Genomic DNA, 22,953 nt, shown 5'->3' on the forward strand with positions numbered 1-22,953 from the left:
TTCCCTGTTTCAGTTTCAATATTTCTGTAGAAAAGTCTGATTTCAGGTCAATTGCTGGTTTCTATAAAGGACAGAACATCCATCTCAAAGATTCTATTATTAAACTGCAGATGGAGTTTATTAAAACAGAAAACTTTCCTGAAACATTCCAAACTGGTAGTGAAGGACTCACAGAAACTTAATTTCCTTTTCTGCAACATTTGTTTTTATTATTTATTTTCCTTAGCAGCCACACTCCAAAGGCTGACTTCAAAGAGAATCAAATAAAAAGAAACTTATTTGAAATTTAGCTTTTCTTTAAATGCATACATTATTCCCAGAAGCCACAAGTACTGTTGAAGAGAGAACTCTGGAATAACACATGGTTCAGTCCTGAGAGTGAATCTCTCTACGGCAAGGGACTCTGACAATGAAAATCTGCAAGCAAGCACATCTGTTTCAGTAGAAGCTGTTCTCCTAGCAGGAAACATTGCCCTTCTCTATCTGATTCAGTGAGGAAATAAAGAATTAATTGCTCATCTAGGAAATATTTCAGATTACAGTTACAAAGAACTAAAAGGTTGTTATCATTAATCACTTGGCTTTTGTTTCACAAGAATGGAGTTTACAATCTCTTCTGTATCCTCCCCTGACTTTACAACAGTATGGAAAATCCTCCCCTGAAGGCCAGACTTCCTCTTCCACCAAAAATTGCAGAGAACTCTTCATGCTCAGCCCTCTATGGCAGCAACAGCTGGGGAAAAGAAACCTCAAAGCACTGCTGGGCTCAGGCTGCAGCTCCAACTACCCTTGCAACAGAAACACTGACAAAAAGCTGGTGTTACTTTGAAACAGAGCAGTCTATAAATATACAAATTCAGATTTCTAATGCTCTTGTATTTCCCAAGCATGAGTGAATCTGAAACTTTTACTCCTGACAACCATAAATCTCTCTCTAGCTTCTGAACATGCCAGCAATTAAAGGATATTACACTGATGAGATCACTTCTATCAACAGCAATTAAGTTTAAAAAAGCATAATACAGTTTCTTTTAAAAATATGAAGGTATTATTGTATCCTTCCCTAACCTCTCAAACCAAGAAGCACAAAGACCAACAGGACAACAGCCCACAGGCAGCACAGCCTGCACTGAGACCTAATGAACTGACATCCCTTCAATGTCCTAAATACTCCTCTGTGTATACAGGGCATGGCAAACACCAGGTATTTCTGACTGATTCCAACAGAAACATCTTATAAAAAGCTTCAATCTGACCCCAAAACCCTGTAAAAAAACATTTACAGTGTTGTCTTATACACAATTCCATGCCTACTACTTGCTATGAGTGCAAGCTTGAATGGAAGGGGTCCCAGTACAGGAACACAAGGGCATGAACACTGAGTCCTTACAAACACCACAGCTAGTTTTAAACAATGCACTCTTCTCTGTCTAAAATCACTTTATTACTGACCAGCATATAAGTGGATGTGTGCCCTGCAACCCTATGAGCTGAGAAGTCTGTTCTAGGCAAGTGGAGCAATATTTATTGTTAGTCTGAAACAGCTGAGGGCAAAGGCAGCACTTACATGTAACAGCAGCACAGCAGCGAGGAAGGACTGGCCCTGGCAGTAACCAATCTCTTCATCATACACAGAGTAGGCCTAGAAGAGGAATCAAGACTTTACTGGTACCTGTCTTAAGCTAAGAAACACAAATAAAAGAGAACACTGCACTGAACACAGCTCCATACAATTCCCATGGATGGAGTGCAGCCCCTATCATTCTAACAGAGGGAAAATCTGTATGACAGCCAAACTGGGATACACAGAGGCAGTGCCTGGTTCCAGTGATGCACCAACATTGCTGCAGCCTATTAAACCACTTATCTGAGTGCTTTTATCTCTAAATAGGTCCCACTGGGATTTTAGGAGGAGGGAGAAACACTAGGAATTCAAAAGAAAGTGCTGGAAGCTTAAATCATTCCAGCTGAGATACCTGAATACCCTGAGGTATCCATTTTTGCTTATTTCTTCCTTTTAATGATCAGCTTCAGTGCATGCCTATGGCTTTGTAATTTTTATGGAGGTACATAGTCATCTCCAGTTACATAACTTGGCCAGCTTGGTGCAGGCTGACAGGTCAGGAATGATGTGAAGTCTTTGCACCAAACACTCCAGTGCAGAGGAAGCCAGAAGGGCTTTAGGTATCCTGTGTGAATAACCAGAAGCAGCCCAAAGCTACAATGGAGAACAGACCATGAGGGTGTCTCCATGACAGACAGTGCTAACACACCCTCCTTCTTCTCAGCCAACAGCCACACTGCTGATGATGCAGAACACAAGTTACCAAAACCAGCCCAGAAGAATGTGAAGAATACCTTGCATATTTTGTACAGGGAGTCCTGGCCATCTCCCCCAGTATCTTTAAAATAATCATGAGCAGGGAACGTTCGATTGATGTCTCTGGTGATGGCACTGTCCTGTGGAGACTCCTACCAGAAAAAGAAAATAACATGAAAATTAAAACACATCAAAAGAATATAAATTAAAATATGCTAGGATTGAGACTTGAGAGATTAGCACTGGGCTCTGTGCACTGTGGTAAATTTAACAAAACCCAGTGTACCCCAGCAGAGCTGGCAGCTGCAGATTACAGCTGGGACAGATTTGGGTACCTCAGCACATCTGGGGAGGTCAGAGAGAGCAGAAGGAGCTCACACACTCACACACACACACACACTCACTCCATTTGTGTTCCAGGCCAGGGCAGTGCAGATGCAGCCACTCCTCAGAGATTCCTGGATGCCAGCACTGCCCAGGCACACTCCTGGGATCTCCCAACTGCAGGAATCCCAGGCAGCTGGAAGCAGCAGCTGTCCAAAATGCTGTCCCTGAGGATCAGCTTGAGGGACCTCTCCTCATCCCCTGCTCAGAACCCAATTAGAGAAAATAGATGAGGATGAGCCCTAGGGAGTGTCATGCAGGAAAACATGAGGGAATGCAGGGACAGGTTCTGTATGAGCTGGGATTTCAGCATGTGGAAGATGAATTTTTTTCTCTACATCACTCTGACACCATCAGTTTCAGATGCCTTGGACATTTGGAAAGCTGAACAATAAAAAAAAAAAAGAGGTTTAATCTACTCAACTCATGTTTCTGCTAGGCAAATGGAAAAAGGTTAGAAGTAAAAGATGGTAAATAAGTAATCAGCGTAAGGAACATTCAATATAGCTTGTAGTTCTTCTTCTTAACAAAATGATTTTTCAAACAACAACAACAACAAAATTACCACAGTGTGCTTCATTTTCTCTTCTGATTTTAATCCAAGGTTAATGCTCCTCTCTGGGGCTTAACACAGACATTTCATTAGGAAAGCATTATGCTGCTATTAGAATCACAACCAGATTGTTTTGGAAATTATATCAAAAGTACTGTTCAGCATTCCAATTTGATAATAATTAACATGGTAAAGAGGTCTGTCTCATTATAAGAAAATCAGAAACAAACAAAATCAAATGCTCAATAAATTTCATACAAATAAACACCTTTTAAGTCAAAGACAATTATGCTAATGGCTGGCTGTCAACTTCAGCTGGTTTTGCAAGCAGGGAAAGACAAGGCTCAGAAACAATTCTGCAAACTTTAAACTTGTGAATACAGACTTAGTGACAACTTTCAGTTTCTTACAAGTTTGCAAGACTGAATTCCAGTGAAGTACTCCCAGGAGCACAGGTCCTGGCCACTGCCAGCAGCACCTGTGGTACCACACCAGTGCCTTTCCTGAGAGTCACCTGGGTTCTGCTGCAGTGGCAAAATAATCTCAAATCCACTTGCCTTTTAATCCACTTATTTAACAGCAGAGACCAAAGCATCTGGTTGGAAACTCTTAAGAGAGGATTCTCAAACAAATCACTCATTATGGCTAAGAGAACTAATTAGTGGCCTCTCTGGCTTTGCGTGACTTGCTCAGCTCTTGACTCCTGTGCCTCAGCACAATTCCTCCAGCAATCCAATGTGAGTTCCTGCAGCTGAAACACAGCTTGGGGAGAGAAAAATCAACGGAAATGATAAGGTTTAAAAAATGTTTTTCAAACCATGGCTTTGAAATCTCCCCATTAGTACAAACTGCTGCAATCCAAGCATTGTGTAACCTTTTCTTTACTCCTATTTTTATACCTTGCTGTGAGAATTGGCTCAATGGGCAATTTCTCATGCTTTCAGGGGACTGGGAACTGAAGGAAACCCTTCTGAACCCACACCCTTCACAAACTGGGATTGAAAAATAGAAAGCTAAGAATGACAGGAAGAAAAAGAAAGTAATAAAGAAAGCAGAGTGGAAACCAGCCATGAGAACTGAGGCAAGTGTAGTGAAGATTAAAATTCTCATAACAGTTTGCTGCTCTGAAGGAAAGCAAATGTAAAAGGGAAAATGTAGATGCTCAGACTCAGAATATGCCCTTCCTCCCTCTCTTTTATGCACTTTAAAATATTAGGGGAGTTATATCAAAACCTTCCTCTCCAGTTGATTTAAACAGAAACTACATGATAATTATGGAAAGCAGGATGCAGTCCAGCTGGGAAAAGCCCATTTATTCTGTCAGGCTGCATATAAAAGCATATTGGTTCCCAGCTCCTAAACCTGACAGATTTAAAAGATATTTTCCATGTATTTTCATGATCTTGCAGGGAGCATCTTAGGATCTGCAAACCATCTCACACAGTTACAGCCTTGATCAACACATTCAGATGGAGACTGTGTTACTTTAGAAGATTTTTCTGTAGCTTAAGGCACAATTAAAGACATGGAAGAGATGGAGTTCCCTCTTCCTGGGACTGATCTACTTGCAGTTTTCAGCAGCTCAGGTTTATTCCTCATAATCCCTCTACATAAACCCAAGAGGATGAAGAAGCTGCAGCAAAGAATTGCTAAAGGACAAGATTTGTGATGAAAAAAATGAAATAAGAAACCTCCAGAGAACAGAGGAAGCTGCCTGCTGGAAATGGTTCATCACCCAAAGATCAACTCCTGTCAAACCAGGCTCCTGCAGAAAATCCCCATAGGATATAAAACAAACCCTGACCTGGACACAGGCTGGCTTCAGAACCACCACCAAAATGGAGAAATACAAGGGGACCAAACTTGAGGTTCCTCCTGCCCCAACCCCCAGAATGATTCCAACTGTGGAATTTTGCTCACTGAGTTATCTGACACACCCAGCATCAACCCAATCTGTGCCTGACTCTCACTCTGGCCACAATGGATCCATTTCCACATTCCAGTTATTCCTCAGGAAGGTCCCTGACTGCAAGAACTCTGCCATGGTCAGAGATTACTGTGGGAAGGGTCTGGAGTCTGAGTCCACCACTGGAATTTTCCTTGCTCTGCCAGGGTGGGACCAGCACGTGGTGTGTTGCTGCAAGGCATGGACAAGCCACCCTGGAGTGCACCAAGCCAGGGACAGATTCCAGCAGATCCAACACACAGAGAGAGCCAAAATTCTGGGCAGTCTTCATGGGCAGCAGCAGGGGTAATATTACACGATGGGGATAAGTTATTTTGAGCAGATCTGTGCATTTTAAGTACATTCAAATAGATTAAATTGTCTTTTGACAGCCATTTTCAGTGTTAGCAGGATCAGGTCTATTTTGCAGGCTGATGGCATTCCCATAATTACTTTTATTTAGTAATATTTACATTCATTTTTACACAGAGCACACTTCCTGTGTTTGTCTTTGCCCAAACCACTGGAGAAGGTTTTGGTAGGAGGAATTACACCTGTTACTGAAACCTCAAGGAAGTGACACAAACCACACATTCAGACTAATGTACTTGTTAACTTCCCACAGGGAGTGCTGCCTGCAGAATGTGTTACCTGGAGTCAGCACTTGCCCAGAACACTCACAGATAAAGAGTATTTGTGGAAAAAACCTGAATAATTTAGACAAATTGGGACTAGTTAGACACTGCAATTGGATACAATAGTGCATTGATACAGCATAGTTTCAGGCCAAATATGGCAATATAGTGCAATTCTAAAAATAAAAGTGAATCCCTTGTGATATCCAGCCCTTTCGCTCTGTTCGTTTCCTTTTAGGGCTCAAGTTTCCCACAGGAAAATCAAAGCAGGAGTTTGCCTACAGTGCCCTGCAGCATGTATGGATAAAGCATAAACACCAACCAGGCTGGAAGGCTCTCCTGTCCCTATTTAGAGCAATCAAGATAAGGGAAAAAAGCCCCACCCGGTGCCAAGGAACACCTTTAGCAGCACAGAACAGTCACCTGAGACCAGCCGTGAAAACATGTGACGTATCATTTATTTCTTAAATGTATTTATGATCCATTCAGACCTTTCAAATAAAGTGTACAAGTGCATTTCAGAATAAAAAACTACACTCTTCACACAGCTCTGTAGAACACTACATTTCATCAAGAAACTTGAAGCAAAAACTTCCTATTAAACCACCCATGCATCCTTTGGCTACAATAATATCACTGATCAACAAGTACTGCTAGTCAATTCCGAGTTTCCCTTTAAAGAGAAGGAGCATCTTAAAATATGCACCCCTTCCAGAGACCTCTCTTTAAAGAGAGAATACTAAATAAATTAGCTAGGCTTTTAGGCAAAACAGTAAGGCTACTTAGTACTGTTGATGCATGATCCATATATTTGGAGAACAGGCAATCCCAGGCTATGTGAAATGCGTCAACAGCCCTTGAAATTTTAGTAGTATCGAGATTACATCAATCCAGAACAAATGGCAGACAAAAATGTAACCAGTGAAACAATCACTGAAAAATGTGCAGTTTCTTGTAGGATGGGAAGTGCTGATAACAGATTCAGAAAAGTGTTTATAAAATCCGCTAAGAACCACATTGACATTCTTAAAATTACATATTGTACAAAGCCCTAAATTCTGTGACTGCACAGCCACTGCCCTGTCAAACTGCTTGTTTGGGGATACATACACACACATGTAAAATACACAGATATACTCATTTGAAAGCAATCAATTTAACATGGCAGTGACTGTACAACTGCACAGCACACAGATATATATATGTATGTACATCTACAGCAAAAAGGAAACAAGCCAAGAGATGTATGACACAGCTGGGGTACACACCATCTCAAAAGGGAATAATACATTTCTTGGAGTTTTAATAGCTCATAGCAAAATTACCTCTTGGAAATAATTATGCAAAGATTTAGAATCAGATATTTACATGCTTCCGATTTATCTAGTTCCATTTAATCATTAAAAATATGCAAGTATTATTTTAACTCAGTAACATTTGTCATTTTTGGCTCAACTGTAGTTTTTCTTATTATTAGTCTTAGTTGAAAAATCAGCTACAGAAATGTCTATTAAAACCATGGGGTGGAAGAACCCCTCTCCCCTGCATTTTAACAGCAGTTCTGAGTTGGCACAAAACAGGCAATTCTGGAGCCCCAACATCAACTCTTCCTCAGCTGCCTTGTGCATGAGAACACCCTTCCCTTGTTTGGGCCAGAGCAGAGCTAAGGACCATCGAGGAGCCCCCCCAGACAGTCCCCACTGTGTCAGAACTAAACCAGAATCAGCCTCGAGCCTCTAATTCACCTGCTTGCTTTTCTAATCTGCTTTGGTGGAAGTTTCTCTGTAGTTCCTCCTAGCAGGGGTTCCACACTCACAGATCCTTCTCATCTTTTAATACAAAACAAATTCCAGCATTAAAAGGTGCACAAAGTTCTTACAAACACACACATACACATTCTCACCTGTGATTTCATCTACTCTTGGCCTTTTCACTGACATTCAGGAAAAAAACTATCAATTGGAACACTACTTTGTGTAAGGAGCTGGATTGTCTCCCCAAAAAAACTCCTTCCAACAACCTCTGACAATGTCAGATCTCTACAGAACACACCAGAATAACCCCACTGGTGGCTTCTGCTGTACCAGAAAGGTGTGAAAGGTGCAAGGAGACAGTTGGGACACAAGGAAAAACGAGCATCACAGAGCCATGGAGTGGTGTGGGTTGGAATGGACCTTAAAGATCATCCAGTTCCACCCCTGCCATGGGCAGGGACACCTTCCACTCTCTCAGGTTGCTCCAAGCCCCATCCAGCCTGGCCCTGGGCACTTCCAGGGATCCAGGGCCAGCCAAAGCCTCTCAAAAAAGAGAGGTTTGAAAGTAAGATCACTCTACTGTATTTCATTCAGCAAAGCAACCTAAAAGCACATGCACGCACAGCCTCCCATGCTCGTGGTTTAATTGTAAACAGCATGTGAAGAAAACAATTAAAAAAGGTACGAATACAATTCTGAAATCCCTGAAGAAAAGACATACCCACGAGTATTAAGAACAGTAAAAAAGCTCATCATTAGCAATTGCAAACGTATTTCCATCCTGTTGCATTCATTAGAGGAATACAAAATTGAATCTAGTGTTTACATGCTAGAATTACAATAGAAACTAGATTTCAAAGATTACATATGGAGAGAAATGTATCAGCATAGGAACTTGCAAAAGAATGTGCTGTACAGCATTTCTAAAGACATGAGTCTGTCAAGACAATACAATGATTGCAAATCCTTTCAGACAGTTCAAAAGCCTGGCTGGAGGTAATGCTGCTTTCTGTTCTCTGAAAGGATTAACTGCACCAGTATTTTTAGCAGGTTTTAATGACAATTTAACTTCAAGAAATACCTAACCCCTCAAAAACTGAGGTGATCAGAAACAGACAGGTACCTTACAGCCCTCAGGTTTTTATTTCTTTGTACACTAAACATCAATTCATTCGACAGCATCTACAGAAAACGTTTTAAAAAATGTTTTTATGAAATACTTTTAATACTCAGTAATGCTAATATTTAAAAATACTTCACAGTGTGGTACTAATGTAACTTCATAAAACAAGCAACTCGAGTTTGCTAAAGCTCAAAGCCTTACATTATATTAAAATAGTCCAAAGATCCCACACACACACACAGAATCACTAGCACTATAAATATACCTAAGCCACTTTAGTGCAAAGTCTGGTTTTGCTTCCCCTGACAAATCCCTCTATATTCCTGCCAGCATATTAAAACGTCATCCTTTACTAATCTAATTATTGATTTTCAAGGATTCATTTACAGTTGAAATCCCAGAAGAACTTTTTTCAATTTACCATAAAAGTAATGACTTGGTTTATTAAGCATTTGATTGCTTGGTTCACATGGTCTGTGTAACACTGAGAATGATTCTCATATGCACAGCAAGATTTGAGTTCATCTTTATGAGGAGCCACTCGAATTTATTTCCCCTTTTAATAGAAGGATCTCCAGTAATGACCATCAGAAAGTAGCTGAAGCTTTGAATCACAAAATTGTTATCTTCATCTTACAAATTCATAAATAGAAGTCAGAACAGAAAGTCTGGGCTGTTCCAAGCCCTCTGTGCTGCACCTCAGGCCTCACACACAGGCAGGTGGAGCCTTCCCCAATCCTTCCTTCCAAACATGGGTGTCTCTCTAAACATCACCTAATGCAAGGTGCCTCCACTCAGCACTTCTTAAAACTCCTCAGCCAATGAAGCCACTGGTTACCAGCCCACTGTGTCTGTGCCACAGGACCTGCTGCCTCCTGGGCTGCCCTGAAGCAGAGCCTGCACATCCTGTGATCAGCTCAGGGATTGCAACACTCCCCCAAAACAGCTTCAGGAAAAACAAAGGTGACTTTAACAACTTCTGTTTCTCAGCAGAAACAACCACACAATCACCAGTGTGAGGATCAGTTCTGAGTGCACAGACTGCTGAAGGACATCTGAGATGTAAAGAAACAACCTGGACCAGGACACAGGAACATCACTGCTGTCAATGTTTCATTAACTGCTAAAGCTCAGGAGATGCAGATGGGATATGGCAGAGACAAACACCTCCATGTGCAGCCACACTGAGAGCAGACAGGCTGGGGCTTCTTCTCCACTCTGCAATGGGAGAACTGACAGATGACAGAACTCAATATTGTGTGAAAAGCCATCAGCAAACCTGCCTCTACAAACAAACATTTCACCTGTCTAGAAAACAATGTCAAAAGGACAAAAACCAGGAAAGCTGACCAAACAAAGTACATCCCACCAGATTTACTCTCTGTACCTGGAACACCTCAGCCAGCCAGCAGTGACATGGACTGACATCACCTGAGCTCAAATGAGGGGCTGATCATCAGCCCAGCTCTGCAGGGAATCCCTCTGGGGTGGGTGTGGGAGGTCCCAGGCTCAGAGGAGCTGCCTCCAGGGAGCAGCAAAGCAAAAGCAAGAAGGTTAAATTCCTTATTTAAAGGCAGTGTGTATTGTAAAGAAAATGACCCACATTAAATACTCCATTGTTTTGACCAACCCCCAGCAGGTTTCCTCTCTTTGTTTCCATCGGCCACAACTTTCAGTTTCTTTCTCTCAACACAACTGCACCTGATCCTACACTCACTAAATTTTAATTTTGAAGATCTCTTCCCTTCCAAAAACATAACTTTAGTCTTAAATGCCTTTGCTTATGTGCAGAAACATCTTTTGAAGCAGCCTGACCACAGCCCCATACACACAACAGCATTCACTGTATAGGGAACACTAAAGATCATATTTGGATAAACTTGGATTAAAATCTGAGTTTATCTTGAATGACACGACGGGAAGGATGTGTTATATTCTGCAAAGTCATGGAAGGGAAGAAGAAATATTTTTAAACCAAACAATAAAATAAGGGCCAAGTCAGGCAAAGTTTCAGCAGATGCTTCAAAAACTCAAAACCTAAATGTGCTAAAACAACCAAAAAAGCCTTCCAAAACCTCCACCTCCTTTTATTGAGTTATCTAAAACAGATGAATTAGAAAAATTCTAGAAGGGTCTTTTGTTTGTGAAGTCTGAAGGCAGATTCCTGTGCTCACATACTGGCTCCCAAGAAATATTTTTTAAAGCACCAACCTGACTTGGAAGTTCTGTCGACTTCAAACCCTGATGTGAAGATCAGACTGAAATATTTCAGACTTCCTGACTCATGGAGTTACTGCCTTGATCATCACAGCACTTGGGAACACGAGGATAAATAGCAAAAAATCTGCACATTGAATTTGCACACTGAGTGTTTCCATCTCGTATCACACCCAGGCCTTGGAAGTGTCTTTTTTCAGAACAGACAAACTGAAATTTAGGGTTCTCACACATAAAGCCTTTATGTGAGCTGGAGGGAACAATGCCTTTGGGAATTCTCTGTCTCTTGCAATTCTCTGTGCCTTAGTACTTTGTACCCCTTTCTTCCTGTCAAAGACTTGTGACAAATATCCAAAACTGCCCCTTGGCACTCTGACACTGAGCCATGTCACAATTCCAAGTAGTAGAAACATATTTCTGACTGATAAGAAGCTTAAAAACAAGAATAAACTCCCCAACAACAAATAAAGACTGCAGAAACTGGTAACATTTAACAAAAAAAAATTAACAGTAGATAATAGCAAAACTTCTGTTTGACACAAAAGATTTCTGTTGAGTTTAAAAATACTGTCCCTTGATTGAGATAATAAAAAAAAATAATATTTCACAGCTATTTTCCCAGTATATCTGGAAAATTACAATATAATCACAACCTAAACTTCCAGTAATCCTTAAAAAAAAAAAAAAAAGGACTTCTACATGAAGCAAATTACCATCTTCTGAGAAGCTATGAGTATAGAAATCCTTCCCATGGCACTGAAAAAAGCCACTGAATTGCATCTTGCAAATTGAACCTTCCAGCAGCTTAATTTGAAAGTGAGGCAGATAACTCTAATAAAAAATAAATTTATAGTCTGAGATGGAACTTCAAAATTAGTTCATTTAATCATATCACAACCTCATTTTTATGAAGATGCAATTTGATTTCTGTCCTCTCCTCAGCGTGGCATTTATTTGTGCAATGCTCTCACCACTGATTTCCAAAGCACCCAGACACAAACAGAGCCAGAAGTGGTTTCATTTCACATGTGGAAGATGAAAATTTGGAGTTGCAAAGTTTGCTGCCTGATCACTCCTAGCATGGACTGATGGGAAGGACCCTGTGCCTGTGCTGAATGCACAACAAATGGTGCTCCATGCACTGCTGAGAAACAAAGTCATCTGTGTCAAAATTCTTTCTCCCACCATTGGCACAGTGAACAGAATCCACCCCCTGTAATCTCACTGAAGACAACAGATTCAAATGGTATAAATATTTAAAACATCTAAATATATGCTACACATATTACATCAACATTAAATTAAGAGGGAAATAATGTAATTTAAATTTTTAAAATATCAATAAATTAACACAGACAAAAAGAGAAATATTTGACACTAAAACTAAGCTACTGAGGCAACAGTAAAAGTATTTGTACAGTGGATGAAACTTGAATGCATCAATTGGCTGCAACTCCTCTCCATCTTAATCTCTTGGAGACTTCCAGATTGTGATTTTCACCTCTTACAGAAAATGTCTGAGCTGAGGAAGACTTGGAGATGAGTAAGGCAACTGAAAACAGCCTGGCTGACAGGAATGTTAGAACTGAACCTTTGCTGCAAAGCAGCAACAGCTGCAAGAACACATCTGCCTCTGGATCAGCCACCACGCTCCAAGTGCAATTCCAGGCTCAGGGCTGAAGGAGCTTCAGCTCCAATTAAATCTCTATGCCATGATTTAGAGCCCTTACCAGTTTCAAAAACTTGCAAAATTCTCAAAAACTAGCACACAAAGCTTCTATTTAAATCCTCTATTTAGCCATAAAAAAACCCAAAAGCCACAGCCTTTGCTTTCCAGCTGCCACCAAACCTGGAACTGCCATGTCTAGGGTTTCAGGCCCCAGCAGATTCTCCTCTGCTATGAAGTTTAATCAAACACTATTTCAATGATACACTGCATCATTTCAAAGACTTGGAAATGTTAGATAAGGTGAAGATTCAGAGAAAGGCTACGGGGAGTTTACCTGAGAGGCTGTTCCAAAAATACCACACACACACACTTTGATGTTAGTGACTAAAGCCCTTGAATTGTTCCCCAAGCCCACCTTTGCCATCAGCCCGAGACAATCAGCCACGATGTGCTGAGAGCTCATTATCCCACTTGTTCTGCAAGTGAGTCACTGCAGCCCCGTGCTCCCCAGGGCTGCCAAATAACCAAATCTCCAGCTGCCATCCCCAGGGCGTCTGCACCGACCCTGCTGCAGCCCCTCTCTGCTCTTTACTACAGACAGCAAGAAATGGTGCCGTGAGGGCAGCAGGGCTTAGACAACCTGTGCTCTCAAAATTTCAGATGAACTGAAGAGGATGTTTATCTTGAGAGGTTTGGACTGACTAGGGATGAAATCTGCTGGAAGCTGATCAAGATGCCACTTAAATGCTTTGCCCCAGGGCCCTCCAACAGGAGGAGGCAGCGGGAGCAGGGGGTTCTGCCCCATCCTCCCCTCAACAGGTACACACACATGCAGGAGAGCAACTCAAGTGTACCAGCACTCAGAGCTGACAAACACATGCCATGCCAAGAATGCTTCATCCTGCTGCTCCCTCTCCTTCCCCATTTCCTCACTGGCAGCCCCGTGAGACTGCACTGGAGCAAATGTGGATGGGCAGCAGGGCTGGGCTGTAGCAATCCTGACATGTGATGGGGCAGAGACAAGCTGGTATCCTCCAGGGCAAGGCATAGAGAGGAGAGGCCAGGGCTCCCAGCACAGCAGAGGGTGGGGGAGTTTGCAGGAGGGACAGGGCAGAATATTAAAAATATGATCTTGATCTAGAACAACACAGACTTGGAACTACTTAACAAAAACAGAGCCTTCCCTTTGGCCAAGAGAATTACCCCAATTCTAAAAATACCACATTATCTTTCCCTATCCTTTTTTCATTCCCACTGTGACTAAGAGCACACCAGCTGTAGCAGAGGAGCTCAGGGAATTCCCCACTCAGCAGCCCAAGGCAGTGACGGGAAGCACAAGGAGGGACACAGAGGGTGGATGGTCGGGGGCACAACCTGCTCTGAAGAGCAGGACAGACAGAGGGACAGCCCTGCACCAGGGACAGGGTGACACTGCAACCCCCACTACAGGAATACTTGGTTCACTTTCATTTCCAAAATGGCATCAGTAACAAGACAAGGATATTCTTAAGGAAAAACTCAGCAATTTGAGGGCCATTCTGCCTTCTTAACAGCATGACAGTACTCAAAACATTTAATCTAGGCTAGCTTGAACAAGCTGTGGTCAATGAGATTTGGTTCCTCAGATATTGCCTTTGTCTGACCAGTTAGATATGCTTTTGCCAACAGGATTTAGCTCCTGCTATATTTGAACCATCTTTAATCCCATGAAGGCTACAGAAAAATGTCTCTAATTTAGCTCTGTGCACTTATGAATAACTCAAATACTACAGTTAAATTTACAACATAGTTCCCTTAGCTGTTTAGAAGACAATTGTTTTCTTTCCTTTCCCCTTAAGTTCCAGTATGTAAAATATCAGAAGAATTTAGATTAAAAAAAAAAAAAAAAAAAAAAAAAGGGACATGTTATTTTTAAAGTTGTTCTTGAGAAAATTTCCACATACAAACCCGCGGCATTTCTCCACTGGTTTGAGAACAATTTTCACATGCTGGCATCATCCTTGAGTGGCTGCCACAACTCTGGTATCATAAAGCAACACGTATTTTCTCTTAGCTTATCAAAACACATTTTTATTTAACTGCTAAATTTGGTCTGATCCAAGTTTTTCTTCTTACTTCACAGCAAACAGGAAAACGCAGATGCCACACACTGATCCAAACATGCATCCTACCAGGGAAAGGGGGCACGGAAGCCAGACCAGCCCTAAGAGAATGACTGCCCAGACCACATGGCTGCACTCACGGCTCATTAACAGAGTTCACACTGAAACGTTCACATTGTTCACTCCTGTTCTACAAGTCCTGTCTAGGTAGCACTGACAAACAAATTGTTTGGCCCCTTCTGTTCTGACGCTGGAACGTTGTGTCAATATACTTTGGCATATAATTTAAAAATCCCTGTAATATACCATAGACTGTGACATTTCCACTTCAGCTCTATCATTTACATGTGAAGCACGAATCTCCAAAGAACCCAGTAAAGCTGTAAGAAAGAACTACATTTTGCCGAAGCTCTGAGACACCCACTCCATTCAGTCACACCAGCTGGAGAGGTAAGTGTCAAGATACAGCTTTATTCTTTAAAATGAATGTGGAGGTGAAACTCCACAGCCTCCTCCACAGCAATCATTTTTTTAAAGTGAAACCACAACGATATGTGCTCCTGATCCTTCTATGTCAGCAGCATTTCTCAAGAAACCTTTTTGCAAATCTGGGTATCTTAAAATCATATCTAAGTTATTCTGCAATCTACGCAATTGTCCCTGCACTTCCCAGTCCAGCTGACAGGCGTCCTAGACATGACATCCATTGGAAGATCTTTTGCTCCTAGAGGTAGAGGAGTCCTTAGCTACCCTCTGTCTAGCACACGAGGCACAGATGGCCCCCGAGAGACGCTTCAGCCCCTTCTGAAAGACACTGTTGGAGAGACTGTAAATAACACAGTTGCAGAAACTGTTGCTAATGGCAAGCCAAGTGGTCAGGAAGGAGGCGACGCGGTTACTGTAGACATTGGAGCTCTCCAGCAGGAAATAGATGATGTAGGGCAGCCAGAGGATGTAGAAGACGCTGGTGATGCGGAACAGGACCATGGCATAGCGCTTGTCCGGGCAGGGCTGCGCCTCCCCAGCCTCCCCGTCCTGCGAGCTGAAGCGCACCCGCCGCTCGTTGATCTCCTTGGTGTGCTGCTGGCAGATGCGGAAGATGTTGAAGTAGGTGAAGCAGACGATGAAAGCGGCCGGGGCGTAGAGCATCACCACAATGAACAGGGTGAAATAGGGATCGGTGTTCCAGGAATTGGCACACCACTGGAACACATCCCCGTGATATCCAGGCTTTCCCCAGTGAAAGGAGGGTAAGAAGACCAGGCAGGAGTAGAGCCAAATGGTCAATATGCAGATTCGCAGCCTCCACGGGGTAACCAGCGTGTTGTAGGTCAGGGGCTTTGTGATGGCAATGTATCTGTCAATGCTGATGCAGGCCAGGGAGGCCATGGAGACGCTCTTCAGCACTGATACCACATAACCAAAGATTTGGCAAACCAAGGACTCACTTAAAACAATAGGATAGTGCAGCAGAGACAAAGAAGGCACCAGACAGCTCACGCCCACCAGGAGGTCAGCATACGCCATAGTCTGGATGAAGTAGCTGGTGGTGTGGTGGTTCAGCAGAGGTGCACAGTGAAAGACAAATATCACAATAATGTTGCCCGAAATAATCAGCACCATGAGGAACACAATAATAACCACTTCCAGGAGGCAAAAATTGATGGTCTCCAAATAGCTAATGGCCAGGAGACAGAAGGGCCGGCCACTCTGGTTGCCAACCAAAGAGGAGTTCATCTTGAGCACTGCAGTGATCTCTACTTCATGCTCCTGCCTGCTGCCTGCAGCCACTCCAGGCAGCTGCTGTCATTGCGGCTGGTGCTGTGTGTGCAGCAATGTCAAAACCGGAGCTCCAGTCCCCAGGGCTGCTCCAGATGCTGCTGCTGTGCATTGTCTGCAGCACAATTCCCCTTTAAATCCGGCTCCCCGCCGCTGCCGGTGCACCGGGACCCAGCAGCAGGCATGTCAGCAACTTCCCCGGCGCACCGGAGAGAGCTGATAATGATGCCCTCCTGGGTGGGCTGCCGCGCCGAGGAGGGATGAGGGGCTGGGGGAAGAGGGAGAGGAACCTCCACCGAGTCAGGACGAGAGTCCTCCCAAAGGCTGACAGAAAGAAGGGGAAAGTGTTTTACAGAACCGCCTCTCCCCCGCGCTGCCACCTCCGCCGCTCCCCTCCTTCCCCATGCCCTGCTCAGCGCTCCCCGCCGGCCCTGGCCCCGGCTCCGGCTCCAGCCCCGCTCGCTCCCCACGCCCCGCGGGCGGCAGCGGGAGGCGATGTCGCCTCCCCGGAGCCCCGGCAGCCGGGCGGGGGGATGCGCGGCGGGGAGGGCGGGGGTCCAGCCCTTCTCCGCTGGCTCCATTTTGCACGGCGCTTTTGTTCGCCGCCTCTCCCGGCCCCGCCGCCGCCGCCCCGGCCCCGCCGACGCCCCCCGCCCGGCCCGGGGCCAGCCCGGCCCCGCCGCCCCGGCCCTACCTGCGGCGGGGGAACAAAAGCGCGGAGCATCCTCGGGCGGGCGGCGTGCGCTCCGGCCGCGGCGATGCGGAGCCGGGGGCGGGGAGGCGGGAGGAAGGGGAGGGAGGCGGCGGGAGCGCGGGGGAGGGCGCGGCGCGGCGGGGACCCGGCGGGGAGCGGGGCCGCAGCCCCGGCCCCCCTCCGCCCGCCGCGGCGCGCAGGGAGCCGGGCAGCGCCGGCCGCAGCCTCGGGAAGGCGGCTCCGCGCTCCGGGGGCGCTCGGCGAGGCGGATCCACGGGCGGCCGGGGGCGGTGGGAGCCTCACCCGGCGCGACCCCGCCGGCCCCGGCAGCGCACGCGGGTCCCGGTCCTGCCCGTCCCCGCCGGTGCCGCAGGGACACACACCCAGACACACACCCAGCGCGCAGCCCGCTCCTCCTCCTGCACCCCGGCACGGCGAGCGCAACCGTCCATCACCGCCCTGCACTCACGCGGTTCGTCGTCACTTAAAGGCTTCTCCATGCCAGCCCTTTTGGGGAAATACCTATTCTGGAATAAACGTGCCTTTCCTAGGTACAGTGTGTGTCGCTCAGGAGACACCCGAAACCAAGGGCAAAGCTGAGAACCATGTCCCACCATTAATCCAGATGCTGCTCCAGGTAGGCAGGCACCTCCCTCCATACACAGACACACACAGAACGCAAAGACATCACTGTCCCTGACAGTCCCTGGGACACCAAAACAGAAAACCCAGCGACATTCCAGCCAGCAAAGACGTGAGAGATTCGCAGCACAGCACTGAAACTTGTATTCACACCCTAAGTTAATACCATCTCACTATTTAACCAGAAAAACCTCTTTGAAGGCAAAGAAGCATAACAAGGTATGGCTCTTGTTTATTGTTTGTCAAAAGCTTCAACTGATAGGCTGGAAAACACGTTCCCAGGTATGTGGGAGCTCATTCTCTGATCCTGGCACCAGACTGCTCCACTGCCACCGCTTAGGACAGGCCCTTGCTACAGGAATTTGTATTTGAATGGACCAAACCAGCAAAAAACTGGAGTGAAGCTCTCCAGCAATCAAAATCATTTAGTCAGACATGAAACAGTGCAACTGGCATCCTTACAAGCTTAAGTCCACACTTTGAATTCAACCAATACCAACAAACCAAGGTTTTGGTTAATCTAAGCTAAATGTTGGTCATTTTGCAGAATATGTAACGGGAAATTAATTGAGGCCAAAGGGGTGGATGTCAAAGCAATTGAGACACAACTCTCAGGTTTTTAGCTGATCTGTAAGTACAAATAACACTTCATGATACACTTGTGTTGGCCAAAAATCTGTGCTGGACAAGAGCATGACTTGACAGATTTTTAGTCAGTCTCATACAAAACAAAAATTTGGGAGTTCTGCATTATTAACCCCAAAAAAGATCTCTTTACTACTGTCCACCTTTTTATAAAAAAATCATGATGTTTCTACTCGTGGCAACTGAAGTACTAGAACTGTAACTAGGAAACATAAACTTTGAATTAAATTTAGGCCAGGGTATTGTGGATTGACAAAAAACAAGCTATGATTGAATTACTGCTGGAGAAATGATCTCCTGTCTTTCCAAAGCAGAGAATGATTTACATACCGATTGATTCAAATAGCATTTCTGGAACCCTGGGCACAAATAGACACATTATAAACAGTATGTTGATACATTGAACTTTCTATGTCAGATACATAAAAACAAGGTAGCAGTGGAAACACTGAGCCCAACCAAAACAACATCTGGTTGCTGAAATTTTTAAACAGAAGATGCGCCATGAAATCAAGAACTCCCCAGTGCTCAGGTTTTTATGAAAAGCTTAATGCCCTTAGAGCTGAGGTATTTCTGTAGAAAATCCACGTCTGTTTTTTTCCTTTAACTGACATTCTATTGTTTCTCTGCAGCTGAGAGCAATGACTCCACCGAGGGCTCCTGCCAGTTTACTCCTGCTTGCTTAAAACACCCAAAGCAGCAACAGCTCCACCTCCTCCTGTCCCTGCACCATCAGCCAGCCCAGGTGGTGAAGCAAACTGCACCTGGAAAGTAACTGGGAGCAGTGCCTGCTCCCAGCTCTCTGGCTGGGTACACCACCAGAGAACCACTCCTAAGGACACCAAAACCTGTGGCTGAGGTCAGTGAGACTGAAAATAGAGACACTTCTCCCACTCTACACCATGGTACAGCAGCACCTCGTCTAAGGCAATGGAAAGCACTCCAGAAATTATTCAAAGTTACAATGGCAACCCCTGGGAAAACTGCTGCTTGCAGAAGATAATTAAACTTTTATCACCACGTGATCAAAACTAATCAAACAAGCAATCTGAAGGTTCAGGCACACTGACGAGGCTACATCATTGCACACTGTGATGCACAGAAGTATGGTAGGTTCCATTTCAGTTGATTGTACACAGTCATGGCCCTCTGTCCTCCTGAAAATTCAATGTATTCCTTTTAATTTATAGGAACATATGGAAATATGATGGTGACACAAGTGGAAAATAAGCGTTAACCACCCACAGCTAAGGTTCTGTCACATTTTATGCTACCAATGACAACACATTCAGTCAGATAACGGTGGTGACATTTTAATCTATTTCTTCATTAAAAACTAGCATCATTTGCACCAAGACAGACAAGTATATTTGGTAGAACGTCTGTGTTCTATAATCCTCATCTCATGGAGACAAAAAGGTGGGAAGATGAGAAAGTGGGTAGAAGGAGTCTTGTTATAAGAAAGACTGGAACAAATTAAAAATCTCTTACCAGGCCTGGGATTTCTCCCAGAAATGGTGACCCCGGGGTAACATTCCAGGATAGTCCTCCTGACACCAGACTATTATTTTTTATTTTATTTGTGCCACAAGATGTCCCTCTCAAGTTGTATTTTCTTAATATAGTGTATTTATCTGGTACAACAGTTCACGGCTTTTTCCTTTCAACATTACTTCCTCCCACACAGACCTATATCCAAAAGCTTTTTATTTTCTCCTCAATATTGTAAATGTCAGGTTTTTAATGCTGCTATTATGAAGAACTTCTCCACTGACAGATTCAGTAGCTGTATTAATCCTTCCTAAAATTTGTCTGTTGTGGCTGTTTGTCTCCTTTGCTTTGGATCATGATTATTTATCTTTTTTAGCCTGTCTGGCTCACTTTACACATTTTCTACTCACCACCACTTTCCATCCACCTATGCCTGTCCAGAACATGCAGTACTTTTCCTGCAGGTGTCTGTTAACACCTGGAGTGAGTCCTCATGTGTCTTCTGCTCCCTTTCAGTGGCTGGAAGCCTGAAGATTAACAGCCATAACTGTGACTGCCAAAGTGCTACCAGGAGCAGATGCCTCTCCCAGGGATTGTCTAGATCGTTTCACCTAGAGCTTGCTTTCTGTCCCCAGAAGGGACATGACCTTAATTCACTGGGCTGGCTTTCATCCACACTCCCCACCACGAGCATGGCAATCTGGAGCTGCTAAAAGCTTTATTACTGCACACAGATGGTGTGCAAATTCTCAAAAGTAATTCGTGGATGCACCATGATGGTGAAATTTCAACCTTCCCACAATAACAAAAGCGCAGAGAACAAAACCCCAGCCAGTGTGTGGCAAAGAAAACCAGAGCACATAATTAATATAAGCTGTCATGATGACTAGAACACAAGGAGCACACCTTGAAACACAGTTTCAATGCCATTTTTAAGTCATATTCAAGAAGAGAGCTTGACACAGCTCTCCTGCATGGTAGAGCACAACAGGAGACACTTTCTTTTCAATCCTTCAGTAGCCACAACTCGACAGTAAAAAAAAAAAAAAACAACACCTGTCCTTGCAGCAATAAATTTGTAAAGGAAAGCAAAAACCAGAGATTACCCAAGCCTGTCCAGGAGAGCATCCACAAGAAGAAATCCTGGGGTACTGCACCCAGCATCCTGTGCACAATACAAAAAAAATCCCCCAAACACACCAGAAGGTTTTGAAGCAGCTGTCAACACAGATTCTTATTAATTTGGGACTGTGCTGCTGCATGGGGTCATGAAAAGCCTGGCAGAAATCAAATGTAGCCACAGGAATAGAGGGCAACATGAAGAGAGAAGTTATGAGCACTCACACAGGTTTCCTGCATCTCCTGCTCACATTCCAGGGCACAGGTTTTACATGGACTCCTTGTGCTCCTGCACTACACCACAGCTGTTATTCTCACATAAACCCCTTCAAGGGATGGTAATGCAAATAACTTGCAAGAGAAGAATTGGCATTAGTGACATGCAAAACATGGCAAAGCATTACAAAGATGGGAAAGCAATGTAATATAATGGACCCTTGTCTTCATATAATTAACAATTTTTTTCCCAGGAACATTTACTCCTATGCATTGCTGCATACTGACTGTAGCTGAGCTGCTATTTTAAGTGCAGTAAGAATTAGTCACATTAGAACTCCAAAATTATCACATTTCATGCCTAAGAAAGGCATGAAAACAAAAATTTCAGGCCAAAGTGCAGCCCACCATTATTATACTCTTGGCACAGACTACATGCAAAGGGTCTGCAAACATTATATTGCTGGGCCTTGAATTCCTGCTCTCCTCAGCCTCACAAACAATCTTTGCATTTTTTGCCTGTTCTCCTCTTCTGTACATCCACACAAATAGATAACCCAATTTAAAACCCTGCACTTCTTCCAGTGCCTGCAGACTGAAAAAAACCCAATTCCCCCATGAACCAAGCACACATTTCTGTTCTCCAACACCAACCTCTGTCCCTCTTACAGGAACAGTCCCTGTTTCCATATTTCAGTCACAACAAAACAAACAGCCATGGCACTGGGCTAATATGGCACCAGTGGCAGCATACACTACAGACCTCATGAGACTACAGCAGGGCCTGAAAAGGGTCAATCAGGACCTATTCTCTCTAATTTCTTAATTAGTTTCTGTGCTGAATGGGCACTGCAGGTATTGCCAGTGCTTTAGAGCAGAACACAGAGCAGGACCAGCCTACTCTCCCCTTTCACTTGGACTCCAGAGATGCTTCCAACACGAGATGCAGGTTACTTTCTTTGTCTCAGCCAAATGCAAACGAGTAGAAAGGTTTCACAAGTTTAAAAATGAAATGTTACACTATCCCCTTCCAGCTGACAAAGATAGTAGCAGAAAGTGTCACCAACTGTGCCACAAAGACATCATCTTTTGCATTCTGATACCAAAACACTGAAACAGAGAAACAAGTGAGGCTGACAACTACTCACCAGGCAATTAAAATAACACAACAGGATAGCTGTGATCACTCCTTGCCAAAGCACTCAACCTCCACATTACTTATATGATTTATTCACCATAAAACCCAAGTTACAGCTCTACCATGCATAAACCAGTATTAAGGAATTTGGATCAAGTTTTTTCTATATTCACCAAGTATATGAAAATACTTATGGCAGAACATTTTTAGCTGATCTAACATGATTCATTGACATCATGTAGGATCCTTCCTGCATGACTCCAGCAGAAACCGAGTTTAATTTCAGAAGCCCTCCTGCCCTCAGAATGAAGTCTTTAATTGCTTCTTGTGAATCTATGCCATCAGAATATAGATATACAAAGTCTGATTCACTTGTTTTGCTTTTTAAATGGTGAATAATTAATTTCTGTTCTATTTGTACTAAAGCTGCATCATTAATAATTTCTAATACAGTCCTTCTAGACTTGCATGTTTGATGAAAGCAATAAAATCCAATGTAGCTATACAGATAATGGTCAAATCCAAAT

The 22,953-nt window shown here is 43.8% G+C and overlaps 2 protein-coding genes across 3 annotated transcripts in view; both read right to left on the minus strand.

The window, feature by feature from the left end:
• RABGAP1 (RAB GTPase activating protein 1) overlaps window positions 1-22,953 on the minus strand; it is a 62,582-nt gene that overhangs the window by 15,699 nt on the left and 23,930 nt on the right. Inside the window, exons 14-15 of the mRNA XM_079324493.1 lie at window positions 2,359-2,472; window positions 1,568-1,642 (exon numbers count right to left, since the gene is read on the minus strand). Of these exons, the coding sequence (XP_079180619.1) occupies window positions 1,568-1,642; window positions 2,359-2,472 (189 nt within the window). The remainder of the gene's footprint in view (window positions 1-1,567; window positions 1,643-2,358; window positions 2,473-22,953) is intronic.
• Window positions 13,150-18,521, minus strand: GPR21 (G protein-coupled receptor 21). 2 transcript variants are annotated; one of them, XM_079324530.1, is made up of 2 exons: window positions 17,571-18,521; window positions 13,150-16,805 (listed from the first exon to the last, which is right to left on the minus strand). In XM_079324530.1, exon 2 carries the CDS (start codon window positions 16,437-16,439, stop codon window positions 15,393-15,395), a length of 1,047 nt encoding a protein of 348 aa, XP_079180656.1. In that variant the 5' UTR covers window positions 16,440-16,805; window positions 17,571-18,521; the 3' UTR covers window positions 13,150-15,392. The 2 variants fall into 2 exon arrangements, with proteins under 2 accessions (XP_079180656.1, XP_079180655.1); XM_079324529.1 differs by lacking the exon at window positions 17,571-18,521 and adding an exon at window positions 17,176-17,563.

The sequence above is a fragment of the Erithacus rubecula genome, assembly GCF_903797595.1.
Source record: "Erithacus rubecula genome assembly, chromosome: 21".
NCBI classification, from domain to species: domain Eukaryota; kingdom Metazoa; phylum Chordata; class Aves; order Passeriformes; family Muscicapidae; genus Erithacus; species Erithacus rubecula.

Bases quoted from the DNA above. Each gene is read 5' to 3' on its own strand.
- GPR21 (XM_079324530.1), bottom strand. From the start codon at position 16,439: ATGAACTCCTCTTTGGTTGGCAACCAGAGTGGCCGGCCCTTCTGTCTC.